Raw genomic sequence first — 19,689 nt, forward strand, 5'->3', positions numbered from 1 at the left:
CATCACTAATGAGATTACAGTTAACAAAAATGTACACTTATTCCAGTATAAATTAATGTACAGAATATATTATAGAAGATAAATTCTACAGCACAAGGGCAGAGTCATTACATTTACATTACATTTAAGTCATTTAGCAGACGCTCTTATCCAGAGCGACTTACAAATTGGAAAATTCATACATATTCATCCTGGTTGCCCCGTGGGAATTGAACCCACAACCCTGGCGTTGCAAGCGCCATGCTCTACCAACTGAGCCACACGGGACCACAAGTCATGTCTGAAGTGTTAAACTACTATTGACTCAATAAGCCTTCTGGGAATGTTACAAAATTCAAAAGTTTTGGGTGGAGGTGGAGAGATGGATGTCAGAGGTATTGCAATGTAAATGTACTTTTATTTTGTCTGTCTGTATATTTCAAGACATGACATGTGAGGGTGCACTGAGATACCCGATGGGTTGGACAAAACTCTTCTCATCAATTATCTTTAAAAAACGTATACTCAAACTGAAAATGAGCCAATCCTCCGTCGTTCATGCAATGGAAAGGTCAACTGCTTTATCTAAAAATGTAAAGTGCGTGGGCGACAGAGAGAAACTAAATCGTGCAGTTTGTGGCCATGTGGAGGAAAGTGATAAGGGCGCTGGACACAGGGGTCAGGGCTAGTGGGTCTGGGCAGGTATGTTTTGTATTGTTTATAAAATATGTGTGACTGTGTAGAGTCCTGTGAGTGTGCATAGAGTCAGTGCAAAAATCTAAATAAAAGGCTCTTAGGTGTTTATTGCAATGAATAGTTTGCTGCCACTCCACCCTGTTAGCCTGCATTGTCTCAGGACATGCCCGAACACTGCTCCTCCCGTCGCTGAGTAGAGCACAAACCTGTTCACTGAAGGGGGTCCAGGTATTACTATATATACAAAAGTATGTGAGGACCCCTTCAAATTAGTGGATTCTGCTATTTCAGCCACACCCGTTGCTGACAGGTGTATAAAATCGAGCACACCGCCATGCAATCTCCATAGACAAACATTGGCAGTAGAATGGCCTTACTTAAGCGCTCAGTGACTTTCAACGTGGCACTGTCATAGGATGCCACCTTTCCAACAAGTCAGTTCGTCAAATTTCTGCCCTGCTAGAGCTGCCCCAGTCAACTGTAAGTGCTGTTATTGTGAAGTGGAAATGTCTAGTAGCAACAATGGCTCAGCCGCGAAGTGGTAGGCCACACAAGCTCACAGAATGGGGCCGTGAAGTGCTGAAGCGCATAGTGCGTAAAGATCAACACTCACTACTGAGTTCCAAACTGCCTCGTCAGCAGAAGAACTGTTAGCTTCATGAAATGGGTTTCATGGAGTGGCGTAAAGCTCGCCACCATTGGACTCTGGAGCAGTGGAAACACGTTCTCTGGAGTGATGAATCACGCTTCACCATCTTGCAGTCTGATGGACGAATCTGGGTTTGGCGGATGCCAGGAGAACGCTACCTGCACCAATGCATAGTGACAACTGTACATTTTGGTGGAGGAGGAATAATGGTCTGGGGCTGTTTTTCATGCTTTGGGCTAGGCCCCTTAGTTCCAGTGAAGGGAAATCTTAACACTACAGCATACAATTACATTCTAGATGATTCTGTGCTTCCAACTTTGTGGCAACAGTTTCAGGAAGGCCCTTTCCTGCTTCAGCATGACAATGCCCCACTACACAAAGCGCGGTCCATACAGAAATGGTTTGTTGAGTTCACTGTGGAAGAACTTGACTGGACTGCACAGAGCCCTGACCTCAACCCCATCAAACACCTTTGGAATGAATTGGAAACACCGACCATGAGCCAGGCGTAATCGCCCAACATCAGCGCCTGACCTCACTAATGCTCTTGTACCTGAATGAAAGCAAGTCCCCTCAGCAGTGATCCAACATCTAGTGGAAAGCCTTCCCAGAAGAGTGGAGGCAATTATAGCAGCAAAGGGGGGTCCAACTCCATATTTTTATTTTTATTTAACCTTTATTTAACTAGGCAAGTCAGTTAAGAACAAATTCTTATTTACAATGACGCCTACCAGAAGGCAAAAGGCATCCTGCAGGGACAGGGGCTGGGATTCAAAATAAAAATAAATAAATAAATATAGGACAAAACACAACAGCACAACATGGTAGCAGCACAAAACATGGTACAAACATTATTGGGCACAGACAACAGCACAAAGGGCAAGAAGGTAGAGACAACAATACATCACACGAAGCAGCCACAACTGTCAGTAAGAGTGTCCATGATTGAGTCTTTGAATGAAGACATGGAGATAAAACGGCCCAGTTTGAGTGTTTTTTTTACAGCTCGTTCCAGTCGCTAGCTGCAGCGAATTGAAAAGAGGAGCGACCCAGGGATGTGTGTGCTTTCGGGACCTTTAACAGAATGTGACTGGCAGAATGTGACTGGTGTGTATGTGGAGGGTGAGGGCTGCATTAGGTATCTCAGATAGGGGGGAGTGAGGCCTAAGATTAATGCCCATGATTTTGGAATGATATCTTCGATGAGGATACTTTTGGTCATGTAGTGTATGAGTGTAGAGCGATCATAATAGCCTACTAATGGAGTCAATAAAGTTTTAATCACATTCGTACTATTGAATGTGAAGCATTCTGGAGAATGTCCGAAACAGGGACGAAGTCCAACAAAAGTGACGCCGGGAAAACTATTGACTGTTGAGGGGAGGAAGCTTGAGAAAGGGAAAGAGAAGGGGCAGTAGAGGACCAAAATATATTGGAGGGTGAAACAGTAGCAGAGCCGAGGAGGACATGAAATCGAAGAAGCACTTCCTTATCAGTTGATCTTGTGGAGAGGGGGGTAAATTCGTGCTGTGGTAGTGGTAGTGTCGCGCCTTCTAATACGTTTTAAATGAGGTAGTGTGGATAACACGGTCTCCGCTGTTTGTGTGTGCGCGTGGAGGGGGGGTAGTTCGTAATGACTTTTCAGCCTTGATACAATTAGGCTGTACAACTAAAAACGGACTGATCCCTTGGCGCATGAGAAGCTCGAGGGAATGTGAGAGGGAAGGAACTGTAATACAGTACAACAATGCCATGGACAGTGACTTGGGAAGATCCCGTTTTGGGTGCACTTGTTAGGTCTATTTCGTCATAACGCATTGATCCAATTTATGATGGAGTGGCTTGGATTTTCCTGTTTGCTGTTCGGTGTGTTACTCCGGCCAAGCAACACACAAAACGTTGTGCCTGACACAGGTGAGTTTAGCCTACCTTATACAGGCGTGTCACGGTTAGAGAGATAGCTTTTGCATATTTCCTGTAGACTGTCAACAATGTTCCATTCTGCAGTTGGCGCTGATTAAAGTCGGGATACTCAGTCACATCATTAGATAATCATTAGTTTTCTAACAATGACCTTAGGATGCATCGTAATATTTATCGGATCACATGGCCTATTAGTGTGGTATAGCCTAAATCCGCAAAATAGTAACTTATTTACAGGGTCTAGAATAAGTGTATTGTATTATTGACAGTTCATATTTTTTTCTGTAAAGTGTTTGTGTGTGTGTGTGAGCGAGAGAGGGGAGAGAGTGAGAGAGAGCCTTCCAGCTCTTGGCATTACAGTTGAAAGGGAGACAATGGAAGCTCTGTCTTTCATTGATATTGCTGTCTTCAAGAAAGACATTTGTCCTGCTGACTTCGGCCAGATTTTTTCTGGAATCGGGTAACATTCTGTTTGCCAAATTACAGTAACAAAGCTGTAATAATATATCCACGCTTATGGTAGTCCCCAACTAATTAAAAGTAAACATTTGGATCTATGACTCAGGTTTATTTGAAAAATATTAAACAAAGCCTTTGGAGACATTTTTCTGCAGGTCATAAAGGTGGGAACAAAGCTGAATGGATTTTTTTAGCTACTTTTAAATTACATAAACAGAGACTTAGGGTTTGAAGGAAAGCCATACTTCTTCTCTATGACATCTCTCACATGCAGTCTCTCTTGCTCACAAACACCTCACTGTGGAATGCAGAGGGAAGAGAGCTGCAAATCCCTTTGATCTCTTCTCTCTGGTGATCCTTCTCTTTTTCTCCCAGTACTTATGCACTGTCTTTCCTCACAATATTTCACTAAGCTTCTATCTATTCTATAAGGGGTTAATAGGAGATACTGCCTCTGCCTCCATTCCCATCCCTCCCTCGCTCTCTTCTCTCTCCTCTCCATCTGTGTTAGTTACTATTGTATGGTTGTTTTCAGACATTGGCTGATACCTTTCTCCTGGTTGCTCTGTTCTCCCTCATCTCTGTTCTCCTTCATTTCCTCTCATCCCTCCCTCCCTCTCTCTGCCTACCACCACCCTCATTTTCTAGCGCTCTATAAAAGTTTAATGGTTGTGGAATGTTGTTCCAAGAGGGCTCTCTGAAAGGAACAGAGAGCTGAAGCTTATGTGGGTGACACAGAGAGAGAGAGAGTGCGAAAGGGATAAAGGGAGATGAAAAATAACAAAGGCTCTGCCGGAAGTGAAATAAAATGTGTGGAAAAAGTGACGCAATATGCATAATATGTATATGTGCCTTTGGATGATGGCAGTTGTGTATGTCTTTGTCTGTGTGTCTGCGTCTGTACCTCCATCAGGCGTCAGCTTGTGATTGAATGATACCTGTATTGTTCTTACTAGACCAGAGCATGTCAGTGCATCACCCCAATAGCATGTTAGAACAGCAAAATCATTGGGTTGCTCCTGCATTCCTGCAGGGTTATGCACCTGTTACAACAGGTCATGACAGCTGATGGAAAAATAGATGGGTTTCATCTGACATGCCCTTGTCCCTGAGGTGAGAGAGGTATGTCTACTGTTTTACCAACCATATACTGTATATCTGTTGCCAACCTGCTTTGGCAGTCAGCCTCTTGGGCGTTCTATCACACCAGTAACACACAGCAGAGAGGCAGAGAGCTGAGTCAGACACAGGACAAATGAAAATGTATGAGCTACTATATTTGAATTTACTGCAAGTGTGTTTTTGTTTTGTTAGTAGAAATTGGGGTGTAGAAACTGGAGTGTTAGTAGAAGCCATTTAGATTTTACCGGAAATTATTATAGTATGTAGATGGTTGAGAGAGCAAATGGGGCTCAATTGTTTCTGAGAATAAAGATCCAGTGACCATTATAATGTGCTCTTCAGAGTGCGTCTGGCCAGACTGTGGCTATTCTCTGCACATAATGTTCTCTGTCTCTCTTTTTATCTTTCTCTCGCTCTCGCTCTGTTGTTTTGTTTCTCTTTCTCTAGTTTGTGTCCATTTTCTTCCAACTATCCTCAGATTTTAATCTGTTTAATTTCTCTCACTCCCTTGTTAGTCACCTCTCAACCCCATACCTTTATCCATCTTTTAGCACTCATCTCTTCATCCCTGCTTCCTTTCCTCTCCCTTGTCCTGTGTTGTCCTGTGTTCTATGGCTTGGATCCCAGTCTGTGTTTGAATAAAATGGCTTAAACCAATAAAGTTTATTTTGACTGATCACACAAAGAAGAGCTAATATTTAGATTTGGACATAGGAAGATTAGCAAGTAAAGAACTACCACGACAGGTAATAACATTGGCAAACAATGTGTTTTGAAAAGCTTTTCATTACAAGAGTTTTTTTGTTGCCTTTTGGAATCTGTTCCTGGGCTTGCAGCCACATGCCTGCTTACAATTCTCTCTGTAGATATACGCTATCAGGGATAAATAGCTTCAGTGTGATCGCTCTCTCTCTCTTCCTTTCTCTCACTCTCCCCCTCTCTCCCTCAGCTCTGAACTGTTGTGAAGGGGACATCCTGCTCCTGTTGGATTCTTCAGGAAGTGTGTCATCCTATGAGTTCTCTCGCCTGCTGCGCTTCCTGTCTGAGCTGCTCCTCCCCTTCTCACTTGGGCAGGGCCAGGTGAGGGTGGGGTTGCTGCAGGTGGGCACTGAGCCACACCTGGAGTTTGGTCTGGACGCCCACAGTACCCAGCTTGGCCTGCAGGGGGCACTACAGAGGACCAGGCAGCTCCAGGGGGACACCAACACTGAGGCTGCCCTCATGCTGGCACAGGGGATGCTAGCCAGGACTGGAGCTGGGGATGAAACAAAGCTCCCTAAGGTGCTGGTGTGGCTAACGGACGGGGTAGAGCCAGGCGTGGTGGATGGACCAATGGCAGAGCTGAGAACGGCGGGCGTGTCCGTGCTGGCTGTCTCTACAGGACACGGGAACTACCAGGTGCTGCGGAGGGTGGTGACCGCACCCATCGAGTCCCACCTGTACTTTGTGGACATCGATGACATCAGCATCATCACAGAGGACCTGAGGGAGGCCATCATTGGTGAGGGAGGGAGGGAGGGAGGGAGGGAGGGAGGGAGGGAGGGAGGGAGGGAGGGAGGGAGGGAGGGAGGGAGGATACAAAGACAGGGGAAATAGATGACAATATATGAAATAAAACAATTTGCCCTTCAAACAGCACAGCATTGTATAAAACCATTCTGCACATACACAGTGTTCACTTCTAACACTACAACAGAGGTGGGACTATGCTACTTGACTAGAACTGAGTTGCCAGACTCAAGTGTTTATAAACAGTCCTGAGATTGCAGCCTCTGTAGTGTCCATGCAAACTCCCGACCTGAGGTGTATCTCTCCCCGCACCCCCCCATCCCCCCCTCTCTTTCTCTCTCTTAGAGCTGATCCATGCTGAGGGCCTGCGGGTGGTAGAGGTGTCCTCCCACAGTGCTGTGCTGCAGTGGCGTCCTGTCCTCAGCGCCAACACAGGCTTCTATGAGGTCCACTACAATTCTATGCTGCCAGGTGGTGGGAAGGGTCAGCCTAGTGGTGGGGCCAGCAGCGGGGTGCAGTACCACAGACGGACCCTCCCTGGGGATGCCAGTTGGATAGAGCTGAGTGGTCTGCAACCAGACACCAGCTACACTGCCTCCCTCACCCCAAAGTCCAACCAGGACTACCTCAACACCCTCAGTGCCAACTTCACCACATTGCCCGGTGAGAGGGCGGGAGGAAGAGAGACTGGGAGAGGAGGAAGAGGGGATGGAAAGAAAGGGATTGGAATAGATGTCAGGAATGTGGGAGTGGAATATAAAGTTCAGTGACGTTGTAGAAATATGAATAGTCTTAATAGAAAATCAACACTGGTAGACAATCTTTTTACATTATTGAACAACTTGTTGTGCATAATAATAATCTATTTTATTTTTCTGTCATCCCCCTCCCCTCTCCTCCCTGTCCTCTCCTCTCACACACCCTAGAGGTGTTGAGCCCAGCGGTGGTCACGGTGTCAGACTCAGGTCCTGACAGGGTGCGAGTGAGCTGGGGTCCTCTGCAGCCTGAGCAGGTCCAGAGGTACCAGATAGAGTATGGAGCTCTACCCAGTGGACAGGTCCACATGGTTATGCTACACGGACATCAGAATACCACTCTGCTCACTGGTCTAGAGCAAGAGACACAATACCTGGTCACCATCAGCGCCCTGTACTCCACTGGCAAAGAGAAGGCATTGTCTGTCAAGGCCTGCACTCAGGAGGGTAAGATGTGTGTGTTTTTGTTCACCCTCTGAATGGCAGACATACACAATCCATGTTTCAGTTGTCTCAAGGCTTAAAAATCCTTCTTTAAACTGTCTCCTCCCCTTCATCTACACTGATTGAAGTGGATTTAACATGTGACATCAATAAGGGATCATAGCTTTCCCCTGGATTCACCTGGTCAGTCTATGTCATGGAAAGAACAGGTTTTCTTAATGTTTTGTATACTCGTGTATTTATCGTAGTCATTGATAAGGAGTCCATCCCTCCCACTTTTACCTTTGGGCCTGGTCCCTCTCTTTTTTCGTTCTGTGATTTATGGCTTTTATAACAAAGCACAGACACTAACTTGTCCTCTATCTCTGTGTGTATCTCAGTGCTGCCTGCCCTGGCTGACCTCCAGCTGACCCCAGTGGGGCATGATGAGGTGCAGGTCCGGTGGCGAGGCCACGAAGAGGGTCTGAGGGGGTACTGGCTCAGCTGGGAGAGGGGTGAGACAGAGATCCCCTCCCGCCCTGCGTCCTCTTCCCTATACCTGCTCCCTGGCTCCTTGTCCACGCTGCTCACACACCTGGCCCCCAGCAGCCGAGTGTGTGTGTCCCCTGTCTACCGCACGGCCCGGGGAGAGGGGCTCTGCTGCACCACACACACACAAACTGGTCTGACTCTACGCACACAGACACACACACACACAGGTTTGCCAGCCTTATATTGGACTTGACCGATTTATTGAATCGCCACATTATAGTCATTGTAATTTTAAGGAAGTAGTCGTCTTCATATGGCTAACAGCACTCTTGTGCAACAGGAAAGTAATAACCCCTTTTTCTCTCTCTCTCTCCTTCTCTCTCACTTTGATAGAGCAGTATTTTGCTGTTATCCATGAGATTTGCCTGCAGTCAGAGAGCTTAAGTGGGGGAAATGTTTTAAATTTGAAGTGCTTTATTGACACATCAATGCTGTGGTACAATGGAGTCACATCTCTATGTCGCTTCAAACCACTTGATTATCCAGTATTCACACCCCTTGACTTTTTCCACATTTTGTTGTGTTACAGCCCAAAATTAAATGGATTAAATTTAGATTTTTTTGTCACTGGCCTACACACAATACCACATAATGCTTTTCAACATTTTTACAACTTAATTAAAAATGAAAAGCTGAAATGTCTTGAGTCAATAAGTACTACAAAAATACAGGCGTCCTTCGTAACCCTTTTGCCAGAGAGGAAGGAAACCGCTCAGGGATTACACCATTAGGCCAATGGTGACTTTAAAACAGTTACAGAGTTTAAGGGCTGTGATAGGAGAAAACTGAGGATGGCTCAACAACATTGTAGTTACTCCACAATACTAACCTAATTGACATGCAATCTGTTTGCAACAAGGCATTAAAGTAATACTGCAAAAGTAATACTGCAAGCAATTACATTTTTGTCTGAATACAAAGTGTTATGTTTGCGGCAAATCTAATACAACACACTACTGACTACCACGCTACATATTTTCAAGCATAATTGTGGTGGCTGCATCATGTTATGGGTATGCTTGTAATCGTTAAGGACTGGGGAATTTTTCAGGATAAAAAAATAAACGTAATGGAGCTAAGCACAGGCAAAATCCTTTGTCAGTCTGCTTTCCACCGGACACTTTGAGAGGAATTCACCTTTCAGCAGGACAATAACGTAAAACACAAATCCAAATCTACACTGGAGTTGCTTACCAAGAAGACAGTGAATGTTCCTGAGTGGCTGAGTTACAGTTTTGACTTCTATGGCAAGACCTGAAAATGGTTGCCTAGCAATAATTAAGAACCAATTTGACAGAGCATGAAAACATCTGAAAATAATATTTCTGTATTCCATTTTCGATACATTGGCAAAAATGTCTAAAAACATGTTTTCACTTTGTTATTATGTTGCATTGCATGTACACAATACATTTAAGCCATTTAGAATTCAAGCTGTAACACAACAAAATGTGTAATAAGTAGAGGTATGAATACTTTCTGAAGGCCATGTAAGTGGATTATGTTGTCATTTCATAAGGAAGAGAGGTCCTGGGTCATCTTGGTCAAGATAAAGAAGTGTAGCTTCAGCATAGAGCTGTTGTGATCGAAATTGATGGATTCCATTTCTCTGACTCCAATGAGAGGGATTGCCACTGATGGGGGATAGGTGGATGAGGATGAAGAGAAAGAAGGGTGGATAGAAGGGAACAAAGAAGACATAGAACCCCCTAACTTTCTTGAATAATCGTATCTTCTCTCCCATGATCCATCTGGTCATATTGTGGGCATGCTGTTACACATAGGCATTTTAACTATTTCTGATAAAAGAGAACTATATTCACTTCATAAACAAGATGTAAAATCAAAATGTACTTGTACGCTTTCTCACATATTTTCTATATTCAGTTTTCAGTTTAGCTTCCACATAATAGGCTGCAGTCAACATATGAACCCATCAGCCTGACTCTTGTGAACTTGCTTGTGAAGATCGCCATCTAGTGGGAATATCTTTTACCACAGGCTGTGACAATCAGGCCTATGTTCAACTTTTTCAACTCTTTCTCCGCTACACAGTACACCCCTAAGTGTGAATATAATGCAAAAAACGAAGCCCATTTTCCAATTGAACAGCAATGCATTGGTCTCATATAGAGGGTAGATAAATTGCAATATCTGAAAACAGGAAAACATTTCCTCTCACATCTCATCTTCTGGGTCGTTCCATGTCATTTCAGCAAGCCATGACACAAACCATCTCAGATTGTTCCGAAATAGTTTCTGTAGTAACAAAGCAGATTAGATAAGCATTCCAGCAACAATATTTTGTTGAAATATAATTTGATCTCTGAGAAATTAACTAATTGTTTGCATCCAAATTGGCCATTTAAATGTATAGGATTCATATAATATTTAATAAATATAGTACCTAACATCCGATTTGGACCAAACTTTTTTCTAACAATGACTAAAACACGAGGAATCCAAAGAAGTTGTCAAAAGTCACCCACAGACCCCCCACGACAATCCAGAGGAGGCTTGTGGAAGGAGACATAGGAGGACGGGCTCATTGTAATGGCCGGGATGGAATCAATGGAACGGAGTCCAACCGGTTGTTTCCATGTGTTTGGTACCATTTCATTTATTCCATTCCAGCCATTATAATGAGCCCTACCTTCTATAGCTCCTCCCACCAGCCTACTCTGCGCCAATCTCACCCCCAACAACTCTATGCTGCCTCAATGTTAATAAAGGGATAGTTCACGCAAATTACAAACTGACGTATTGGTTTCCTTACCCTGTAAGCAGTTTATGGACAAGGTATGACAGCAACCGATGCTTTGGTTTTGTTTACCGAGTCACTGTTTCTTTTTAGCATTTGTGGCACATATCCAATGCAAGTCAACTGTACCTATATTAGCATTTTTACACTTCATATCCACATCATCTGTAAGTAACAACAGGAACCGCATTTCCATCCACAAGTTTTAGGCCAGTAAAGTCCAACATATAAAAAAAACTTGACAGCTGTGATGGAAACAGGAAGTTTCGTTACAATTGTATAAAAAAAAATATATATTTTACCTTTATTTAACGAGGCTAGTCAGTTAAGAACACATTCTTATTTTCAATGACGGCATAGGAACAGTGAACTTGTGAACTGCCTGTTCAGGGACAGAACGACAGATTTGTACCTATTCGTTCGACACGGTGGGATCTTTTTGTGTATGAAAAATTAATTATGCAAGAAAAGGTGGTGCAAATTACAAATATTGATATAATAACCATCATATCGAAGTAAACTTGGAGTCACAAAGTGATGTGGTGTGTGGTCCTCCCTAGGGTTGTGGCGGTCATGACATTTTGTCAGCTGTGATTGACAAGCAAATAACTGCCGGTCTCATGGTAATTGACCGTTAATTAACAGAAACACATTTAGCATCTCCTGGCTTCCACACACAGCCTACAAGCCACTGATGCAGACCTTTGGAACATCTACATTTTAAAAAGTCTTATAAATGCATGTAATACAGCCTATACCATCACAATAAATTCATTATTTATTTTAGACAGGTCTAAAGAAGTCTATTTCAGAATAACAGAATACCATACTCTTGAGTTGTCCTTGTGTTAGGCCCTGATATGGCTATGCCATATGGCTAGTTAATTTAGTAGACAAGATTTGCTTAGAATTCCATTGCATTATTTTATAGTATGAAGAATACAATTGAATAAAATAGCAAATATATTTTCTCCAAAGATTTAAGATGTAAGATTTAAGCTTTAATGTGGCTATTCTGTGTTGAGCAGTTAACAACGTGGTATTATGGTCACCATAACAGCCCTAGGACTCTTCCCACTATGACTCGGGAAAGCATGCAGTTTCTTAGGCTACAGATGAAATAAATGATAATGAACTTCACAGGGTGGTGAAAGTACACAGTACAGTGATGACTTTGATGCTCTTTTCCAATAAATATTGAAGGTCTTGTTCTGGTGACATGATGATCGATGCTTGACTGCCGTTTGACAAATAAAAATATTCTGTCTCTTATCCATAATAATCTCATCATGTAGACTCACTAGACTATCTGCACAGCCTACCCGCACTGCAAGTTGTTGGCTAAAGAGCGCATGTGCCAAGACCAGATAGGCACATTTGCTATTTTACTCAACAGTTTTGTTGACAAAACTATTGATGGAAAATGCCATGGAAACACATTTAAAATGTTTATTCGGTATATGAAAACTTGAGCGAAAAACTACATTTTTGTGTGCACTAAGTCATCACCTACTAATTGTTTTTTGGAAAGAAGTCAGTTTGGTGGAAACACACCACAGGTGGGAAAATGTGCATATTTTCTTTATGTGGATTTTAGAAAATTCACATGAAAATCTGTTGCCAATTGGATGGAAACCTAGCTATTGAGTTACACAATACATGTTTTGGTCCATTAGGAAGATTTGGACATGAAGTGTGAAAATGCTAATATAGGTACCATTGACTTGCATTGGATTTGTGCCACAAATGCAAGAAACTTTAGTGTTTACCTGGTAAGGAAACGAACATTGAGGGAAGGGAATTATATATATTTTGTATCACCTAATAGCAGGAACAGCACCATCTAGTGGTCAGAACCTGGTAGTATCAGGGTGTATAACGGCACATAAACCTAACAACTTCAATGATTGATTTCTATAAACGGGGACAGCACCAAATTCACTGAGAATGCATTACATAGGATAAAGAAACAATACTCCGAGCCGCAGCTCCATACTACTTTTCAGACATAGAGAACTGATGATATATACTCGTTGTTGGGGTGGTTTTGGTGTGGTGTGTCCGTGGGTGGCTTTTCAGATTCGTCATGTGTATTTCATTGTTAGTAAAATATTTGGTGGAAATCGGATTTTAAGTACTATATTTATTGAATATTATACGAATCTTATACATTTAAATGGCCAATTTGGGTGCAATCAATTAGATTCATTTCTCAGAGATCAACAAAATAATTTTGCAGGATTGCTAATCTAATCTGTTTCTAACTACAGAAATGATTTATGAACAATCTGAGATGGTGGGTGTCGAAATAATTTCTTGTACTTTTTCAAGTGGAACGACCCTTGTATTCTATGTACTCAATGTTAATATCATATGATGTAATAAAACGAGTGTAAATTGCTTCTTCTTTTTTAAGTAATTTCATTTTGGAGTGTAAAAATCAATACAACACACACACACACAGGCAACTGTATGATTGTTGTCAGGTACAGTATGACCATTAATATCTCTGTAGCCTTGCAGCCCCAACATAGATTGATCTGCATTAAGATTTAGCCTATTAAACAGCAATTATTTTTTACACAAGTGAGTCCATTTTTTTTTTTTTTGAGGCTCTTCCCTCAAGAGACAATAACTTTTTCAACTGCAACACACGCTTAGAAATAACATTCTGGTATCAAAACAATCCAAACTTTGACAAAACGATGAAACACCGGAATTTGCTGAAATAAAAATTAACCGCTTCCACCCGTTTAAAAGATACTGCTATTATTGGTTTACGCAACGAAATTCAAGACCACAATAACCAATCACAACCAGTATGGAGAATAGCAAGGGGCGCGGTTTACATACGGCCCACCCAATCGGTAGAGACTGTACTGGAGTCCCGTGCTGGACTGGGCCTCGGTCTTGCCTGATGTCATGCAACCGACTATTGAATATGTGATGGCGGCAGAAGACTTGAGAATTCCCGGGGAGGGAATTCTTATAGGGGATAAGATATACTCTGGTGTAACCCTAACTTTAGATAACTGTCTCCTGCCACCGGAGCGACTACAGCAGAGTCCGTCCGCTGAACATGGGCTCTCCGCGGATACCGAGGAGCAGCTGCGAATGCGGGGCTGTGAGTTGATACAGGCCGCGGGTATTCTACTTAGACTCCCGCAGGTTGGTAACAGTTATCTAGCTAACTATTCTGCCGAAGTTAAGTAGAATTTGCATTCAAAGTGAGACAAATCTAATTGTACAAGTCAAACACGAGACCATGTCTAGAATCAACAGCTAAGTTAAAGACGCATGTTGTTTACCAATGAGGCAGGCCATGCGATGGATTTAAATCGTAGTTAGCAAGTTAATTGATAAACGTTCTCTCCAGGTAGCCATGGCCACGGGGCAGATCCTTTTCCAGAGGTTCTACTACTGCAAATCGTTCGTCAGACACTGTGCAGAGGTAGGACCCTCACTATCCTGCTCTGTTTGGCAACCAGTTCCACTACAAAAAAGCCTTTATCAGACTTAGCTCAAACATTCACCCTTTACTATTTGTTCACACTGTTGCTGTGACTAACTAATCTCATGATGCTATTTGTCCTCTTTCCCCTTCTCAAAATACCCATCTACCTCCCTGCCTGCCTCTTTCTAGATGGTTGCAATGGCTTGTGTGCACCTGGCTTCAAAGATCGAGGAGGAACCGCGCAGGGTGCGAGATGTTCTCAATGTGTTCTACCACCTCAAACACAGCAAAGGCAAAAGGTAAAGGGTTCTGAACTCCTCTTCCAGTTCTCCCAACCCTCTTGTGGTATTCTCTATATCGCTAACCATGTGTATCTTCCAGGACCCAGGTCCCCATGCCTTTGGATGCCAGCTACATCAGTGCCAAGGCTCAGGTGATCAAGACGGAGAGGAGAGTGCTGAAGGAGCTGGGCTTCTGTGTGCATGTCAAACACCCCCACAAGGCAAGCAGCAGACTCCTTACCTCACCACCTTCAATACATTCAGTGGCGCATTTAATCTAAAACAGGACAATTGATAACCACTGTGGTTTAGGCCCTGTTTGGTCTACTGGTTTGTTGTGATTGCTACTGTAGGCTTGGATTTGTATTACCATGACATGCCTAACAAATTATCTTGTCTACGGCAATTTACATTGCATCTGGTCTTGGGAACACATCCCTAACAGTTTTTGTGCTCCTCTGTCACAGATCATTGTGATGTACCTCCAGGTGCTGGAGTGTGAGAAGAACACCAAGCTGGTACAGACAGCTTGGTGAGTATCTTCTTGATATTTTGTTTAATAATTTCTCAATGTATCTCGAATGTCATATTAGGAAGAGTTCTTATTTATCTATTTTCATCTCGCTCTCCACCTCTCTCTGCTGCTATCTGTTTTCTAGGAACTACATGAATGACAGTCTGAGGACAGATGTGTTCCTGAGATTCAGTGCTGAGACCGTGGCCTGTGCCTGTATCTACCTGTCAGCCAGAACACTTCAGGTAGGACACTACAGTGTACACTTATGTGCTTTAAACATGCTAACACATAAGGTATTTTACAGTAATATACCATCCCAGGTTGTCATTCATACACCTGCACATATCAGCACACCTACTACACAAACCAAGATTGTATCTAAGGACATATGCACAAACATGATTAGCTGATCTATATAGCTCCCAGATGTCCATAACAGCGACATGACCACCTGTCTGATTCCTCACCCTCCTCCCGTCTTCCATGCAGATCCCTCTGCCGGACCAGCCTCCCTGGTTCCTGCTGTTTGGTGCGTCTGAGGAGGACCTGAGGGAGATCTGTGGGCGGATCCTGAGGCTGTACTCACTGCCCAACATCTCCCTCCCCAGTATGTTAAAAGAAGTGGACCAGTGTCACCTGGCCCTGGATGCACGCATCGCCAAGGCTAAGCTGGCAGGAGGGGGACTGCTGGCTGTGGGCACCCCCACCCTGGACGTCCCCTCCAGCTTCTCCCCTGCCTCCAAAGCAGGTGAGACAGACGCACACCACTCACCCATAGGAAACACACTGTGTATTAAGTGATATCTTAATGTTTAATATCATGCATTTTTGTTTCTATTTCCTTATTTTTGCATCCTGGCATCTTAAAAAAAAATATATATATATTACCTTCCTCTCCGTTGCTGTTTGTCTAATGTGCTCATCATTTCCTTTAGCAACCCTTTGACTTTGTAACCATTTCTTCCTACAAAGCTCCTTATGCTCATCTCTCTTTGTCCTAGCGTCGCCTGCTGTACCACAGACCAACAGGGAGTCTCCCCTAAATCAAGTCGCCCTAAAAAATGCCTGCCGGAAACTCACAAACGGAGACGAGTAAGTATTCTTCCTCTACTGGAGTATGGGGATATCTGTAATGAGTATATTTGTGCGATTGAATGGAGCTGCTTTCCCTCATGAAATGAAGACTCTTCTATTTTTGCTTTTCTCCTTTTTTTTCTCACTCAGGAAGAAAAGAGGGAGTCGTAGTGATGAGAGAAGAGAGACTCAGTCCATGTCTCCTTCCAGAAGAAGGTATGGAAGAAGCACTGTGCCTTACTCTGTTTCATACGGACTCCATATTGAGTCTCAGCTCTGAGACTAACTTCACTCTCTGTTTTCAGACGCAGTCGTAGTGTCTCTTCTCCTTTGCGCTCTGTCTCTCCCACCCACCGCCAGAAAATCAGTCGCAGGGATAGAGAAAGGGAAAAAGAGCGGGAGCGTCGGCGGGAACGGGAGAGGGACCGGGGAAGAGGAAGGAGAGATGAATACTCACGTAGAAGATAACTCTCATAGGTGTTATCAAGGAAGAGCTATCGTAAATGACCTATGGAACAGCACATCATGGACCAAATACAAGCCAGACTTTCCAATGTTTTCACTTTTGTAGATTGTTTGTATTACATTATAATTTGGGAAACTATGCTCTAAGATCATAGTCCAAAGCTTTTGTCTGAACAATATTTTTGAAATAAAAATGCTTTTAGATGATCTGTTGTCTTGTTTTATGAATGGCATCAAGTGATTTAGATTACTTTATTGGTCAACCGCACACAAGGTTCAACTGAAATGTGACTTCTGCTTTTAACGCAACCCTTCCGAAAGACTCATACATACAGGTTTTGATGCTGTTGTGGGGGGTTAAGTGCCTTGCTCAATTGCTTCTAGGATTTTGATACCAACAACCCTCCGGTTGCTAGCTTTACGTTCTGACAGGTTTTCCTGTCGTACCCGGGATTCAAACTGGCAACCCTCTAACTGCTAGGCTACCTGCCACCCATTCAGCCACCCACAACCAAACACACCTCTACATCCCTCCCTAGGGAAGCTAGGCATCATAAGGAACCTAGTTGCTAAGGAAGCATGTTTTAATGAGGCTGACTGATGAATCTCTCGTGTTCCCTTTATATGCGTGCTCAGTAGCTAAACTCTGGGATTGAAACCCCCACAATATCTCTGGCCTAGCAGAGGTTAGTTGAGTAACTAGGGAAAGTTAGGTGGATAGGATGCCAGGAACTACTTTGTATTTATCTGGTCTCCATGGTGAGTTTACATAGGTACTTCTGTGGGAGGTTGGACTTGTGCTGGATGCTACAGAGAAAGGGAGTGTATAAAAGTGTACCTGAAATAGATATGTATTTTTTTGTGCATTTGTATTTAGGTGTTCATGTTTAGAATAAAACATCTAGCAGTGGATTAGAGGATGCAGATAGAATGGAGCTGACGGTTACTGGAATATAACTCACTCTTCTAAAAAAAATTGTTTTAAAGGCTGAAAATAGGGCCCTGGATTAGGATGCAGAGAGACAAAGTATTCTACCCAGGACTCACTCTAATTCAGTAGCTGAAATGGAGGCCCCAATGCCGGAGTTGAGAGCCGGTGGGGATGGGGCTCTGTGTCACCACGTCTCCCACTCAAACCGCCTTCTACATTATTCTGATCCTGCTGGGCATCATGGTTAACACCACAGTGTTTGGTGTGATCGGGGAGAATGTGTTCAAAGACCCCAGTGGAGTACATAACTCAGACATCAACCTGATGAACATGGCCCTCTCCAACCTGCTCATGTCTGTCCTGAGGAACGCCCTGCTGATCATCGCTGACCTGGAGCTGGGTTGGTCTGGGACAGGGGTCGAGCACTGGAGTAGAGGATGCTGAAGAATAATGGCTTTATGTGGGTGCTCGAGACAAGGGCGAGGCAGGTATGGGGATTGTGTGTGGTTTGGGCTCTAAGTAAAAGGTTTGTGATTATGGGATTTGGTATTTAAGATATCAGAGGGTTTTGGGCTGATCTTTGAGGAATGGTAGTTTAAAATGCAAGCGCAAGGGAGGGTGGTGTGGTCTGTGATTGGAGATATGCTATGTGACATGAAAGCAAGCTGACAATATTCTGTGCCATAATTACTAGAATTAGTATGGTTCCGGTTGACACTATTGTGTACACACACAGACACACACAAAAACTGACACCCAGCTCTCTCTCTGTAGCTGTACTCCTCCAGAGACTGGTGTTGCTTCCTGATGGGGGTGTGGGTGTGGCTTCCCTGCCTTGTCTCCTCTCCTGTCCTCTCCCCTCCAACACTTCCCCCTCTCTTCTCTTCTCCTATCTTCTCATCCCCTTCCCTCTTCTCATCTCCTCTCTCCACTTCTCTCCTCCCCCTCCCATGCAGACCCTGATGTTGTTCAACAGCACCACACGCGCCCTGCTGGGCTGTTTGTGGAACTTCCCCTCCAGCTACGAGGGCCTGGCCTAAGCCACCACCTCCATGGTGATCCATGAGACAGTGCCCATTATGCTGATGGCGATCACCAACCTGGCCTCCCTCTACACGCTCTACGCCCACAGCAGGACCCGCTACCCCGCACACATGACCACGGATGCACCCGCCCTGAAGAGGGTACCGGCCGAGAGACAAGCTGCCAAGGTGAAAGAGGCTGGACAGGATTCAGAATTATGCCATGTGATATGTACCCTGCTTACTATGGATGGAAGGATGGAGAAGTACAGCACATGTAATGTGTACCTGTAACATGAGGAATGTGGGAAACAATTGCTTATGGGATACCAAGGTGTTTCTGTATAGCACTCTGTGACATCTGCTGATTTAAAAAAGGCTTTATAAATACATTTGATTGATTGATGATCCAGGTTCGCTTTCAATAAACAGTGTTATTACAGAAAATGCATGTTTATGTGTATGTTTTATGACCCTTATGCTAAGAGAAGAAGAAAACCGGTAAATAGTTTCACAGTATTTTTCCCTCCCTCTTTCTCTAGTTGATTCCAGCCCTCATAATACTCTTCAATGGGTCTTGGGGAATCAGCCTCATCTCTATAAACTACTTTAACTACAACCGAGGTTTGTCAGCCGGTTCCTCCTGGTTACAGCTCGCTTTGCCAACACCATATTCAATGCCATTTCGCCCATCGTGCTGGCAGTGGGTCACCGGCGGCTGCGTGCTGTCATTAAGTCTATTCTTACTCACTGACAGAGCCCACAATCTGACACACACACTGCAACTGACATAATGGGGAAGTCAGTGGAAATATATTATACTTGCCCTCAGCCTAACAGTAACATAGAATTATATGGTTGTTAGCATTCCTCTAACCATTGGTATCCATTTTGATCCTCTCCTTAGGCAGGCTGTTTTAATATGGCCACTATGAGAGACAAACCCATTCCTTTTTATGACCATTTCTATGGATGCAATGATCAGTACTGAGGAAGAGCACTGTCACTTGTTTGAAAGGGTTTTGTAGAAAAGATTGTTGAGTTCTTAATTGGAATAAAATGTGATACTCTGTACTTGTCAGTGAGACTACATTAACACAATTTATTTTTGGCAAGC

The 19,689-nt window shown here is 43.6% G+C and overlaps 2 protein-coding genes and 1 pseudogene across 3 annotated transcripts; all 3 read left to right on the forward strand.

Moving 5' to 3' along the window:
- The first annotated feature begins 2,358 nt into the window (after positions 1 to 2,358).
- On the forward strand, positions 2,359 to 13,230 carry LOC129848931 (von Willebrand factor A domain-containing protein 1-like). The gene is made up of 5 exons (XM_055916014.1): positions 2,359 to 3,238; positions 5,778 to 6,329; positions 6,683 to 7,000; positions 7,264 to 7,539; positions 7,917 to 13,230. The coding sequence occupies exons 1-5, from the start codon at positions 3,154 to 3,156 to the stop codon at positions 8,258 to 8,260; spliced, it is 1,575 nt and encodes a 524-aa protein (XP_055771989.1). The 5' UTR covers positions 2,359 to 3,153; the 3' UTR covers positions 8,261 to 13,230.
- Positions 13,231 to 13,687: 457 nt separating this feature from the next.
- LOC129848943 (cyclin-L1-like) lies at positions 13,688 to 16,826 on the forward strand. 2 transcript variants are annotated; one of them, XM_055916018.1, is made up of 10 exons: positions 13,688 to 13,996; positions 14,205 to 14,279; positions 14,472 to 14,581; positions 14,664 to 14,784; positions 15,031 to 15,095; positions 15,223 to 15,322; positions 15,570 to 15,828; positions 16,082 to 16,172; positions 16,305 to 16,370; positions 16,460 to 16,826. In XM_055916018.1, the coding sequence occupies exons 1-10, from the start codon at positions 13,751 to 13,753 to the stop codon at positions 16,620 to 16,622; spliced, it is 1,296 nt and encodes a 431-aa protein (XP_055771993.1). In that variant the 5' UTR covers positions 13,688 to 13,750; the 3' UTR covers positions 16,623 to 16,826. The 2 variants fall into 2 exon arrangements, with proteins under 2 accessions (XP_055771993.1, XP_055772001.1); XM_055916026.1 differs by having other exon boundaries at positions 13,916 to 13,996; positions 14,209 to 14,279.
- An 895-nt stretch (positions 16,827 to 17,721) lies between these two features.
- On the forward strand, positions 17,722 to 19,326 carry LOC129851551 (olfactory receptor class A-like protein 4; annotated as a pseudogene).
- The last annotated feature ends 363 nt before the right edge of the window (positions 19,327 to 19,689 follow it).

This window comes from Salvelinus fontinalis, chromosome 3 (assembly GCF_029448725.1).
Source record: "Salvelinus fontinalis isolate EN_2023a chromosome 3, ASM2944872v1, whole genome shotgun sequence".
Lineage (NCBI taxonomy): Eukaryota > Metazoa > Chordata > Actinopteri > Salmoniformes > Salmonidae > Salvelinus > Salvelinus fontinalis.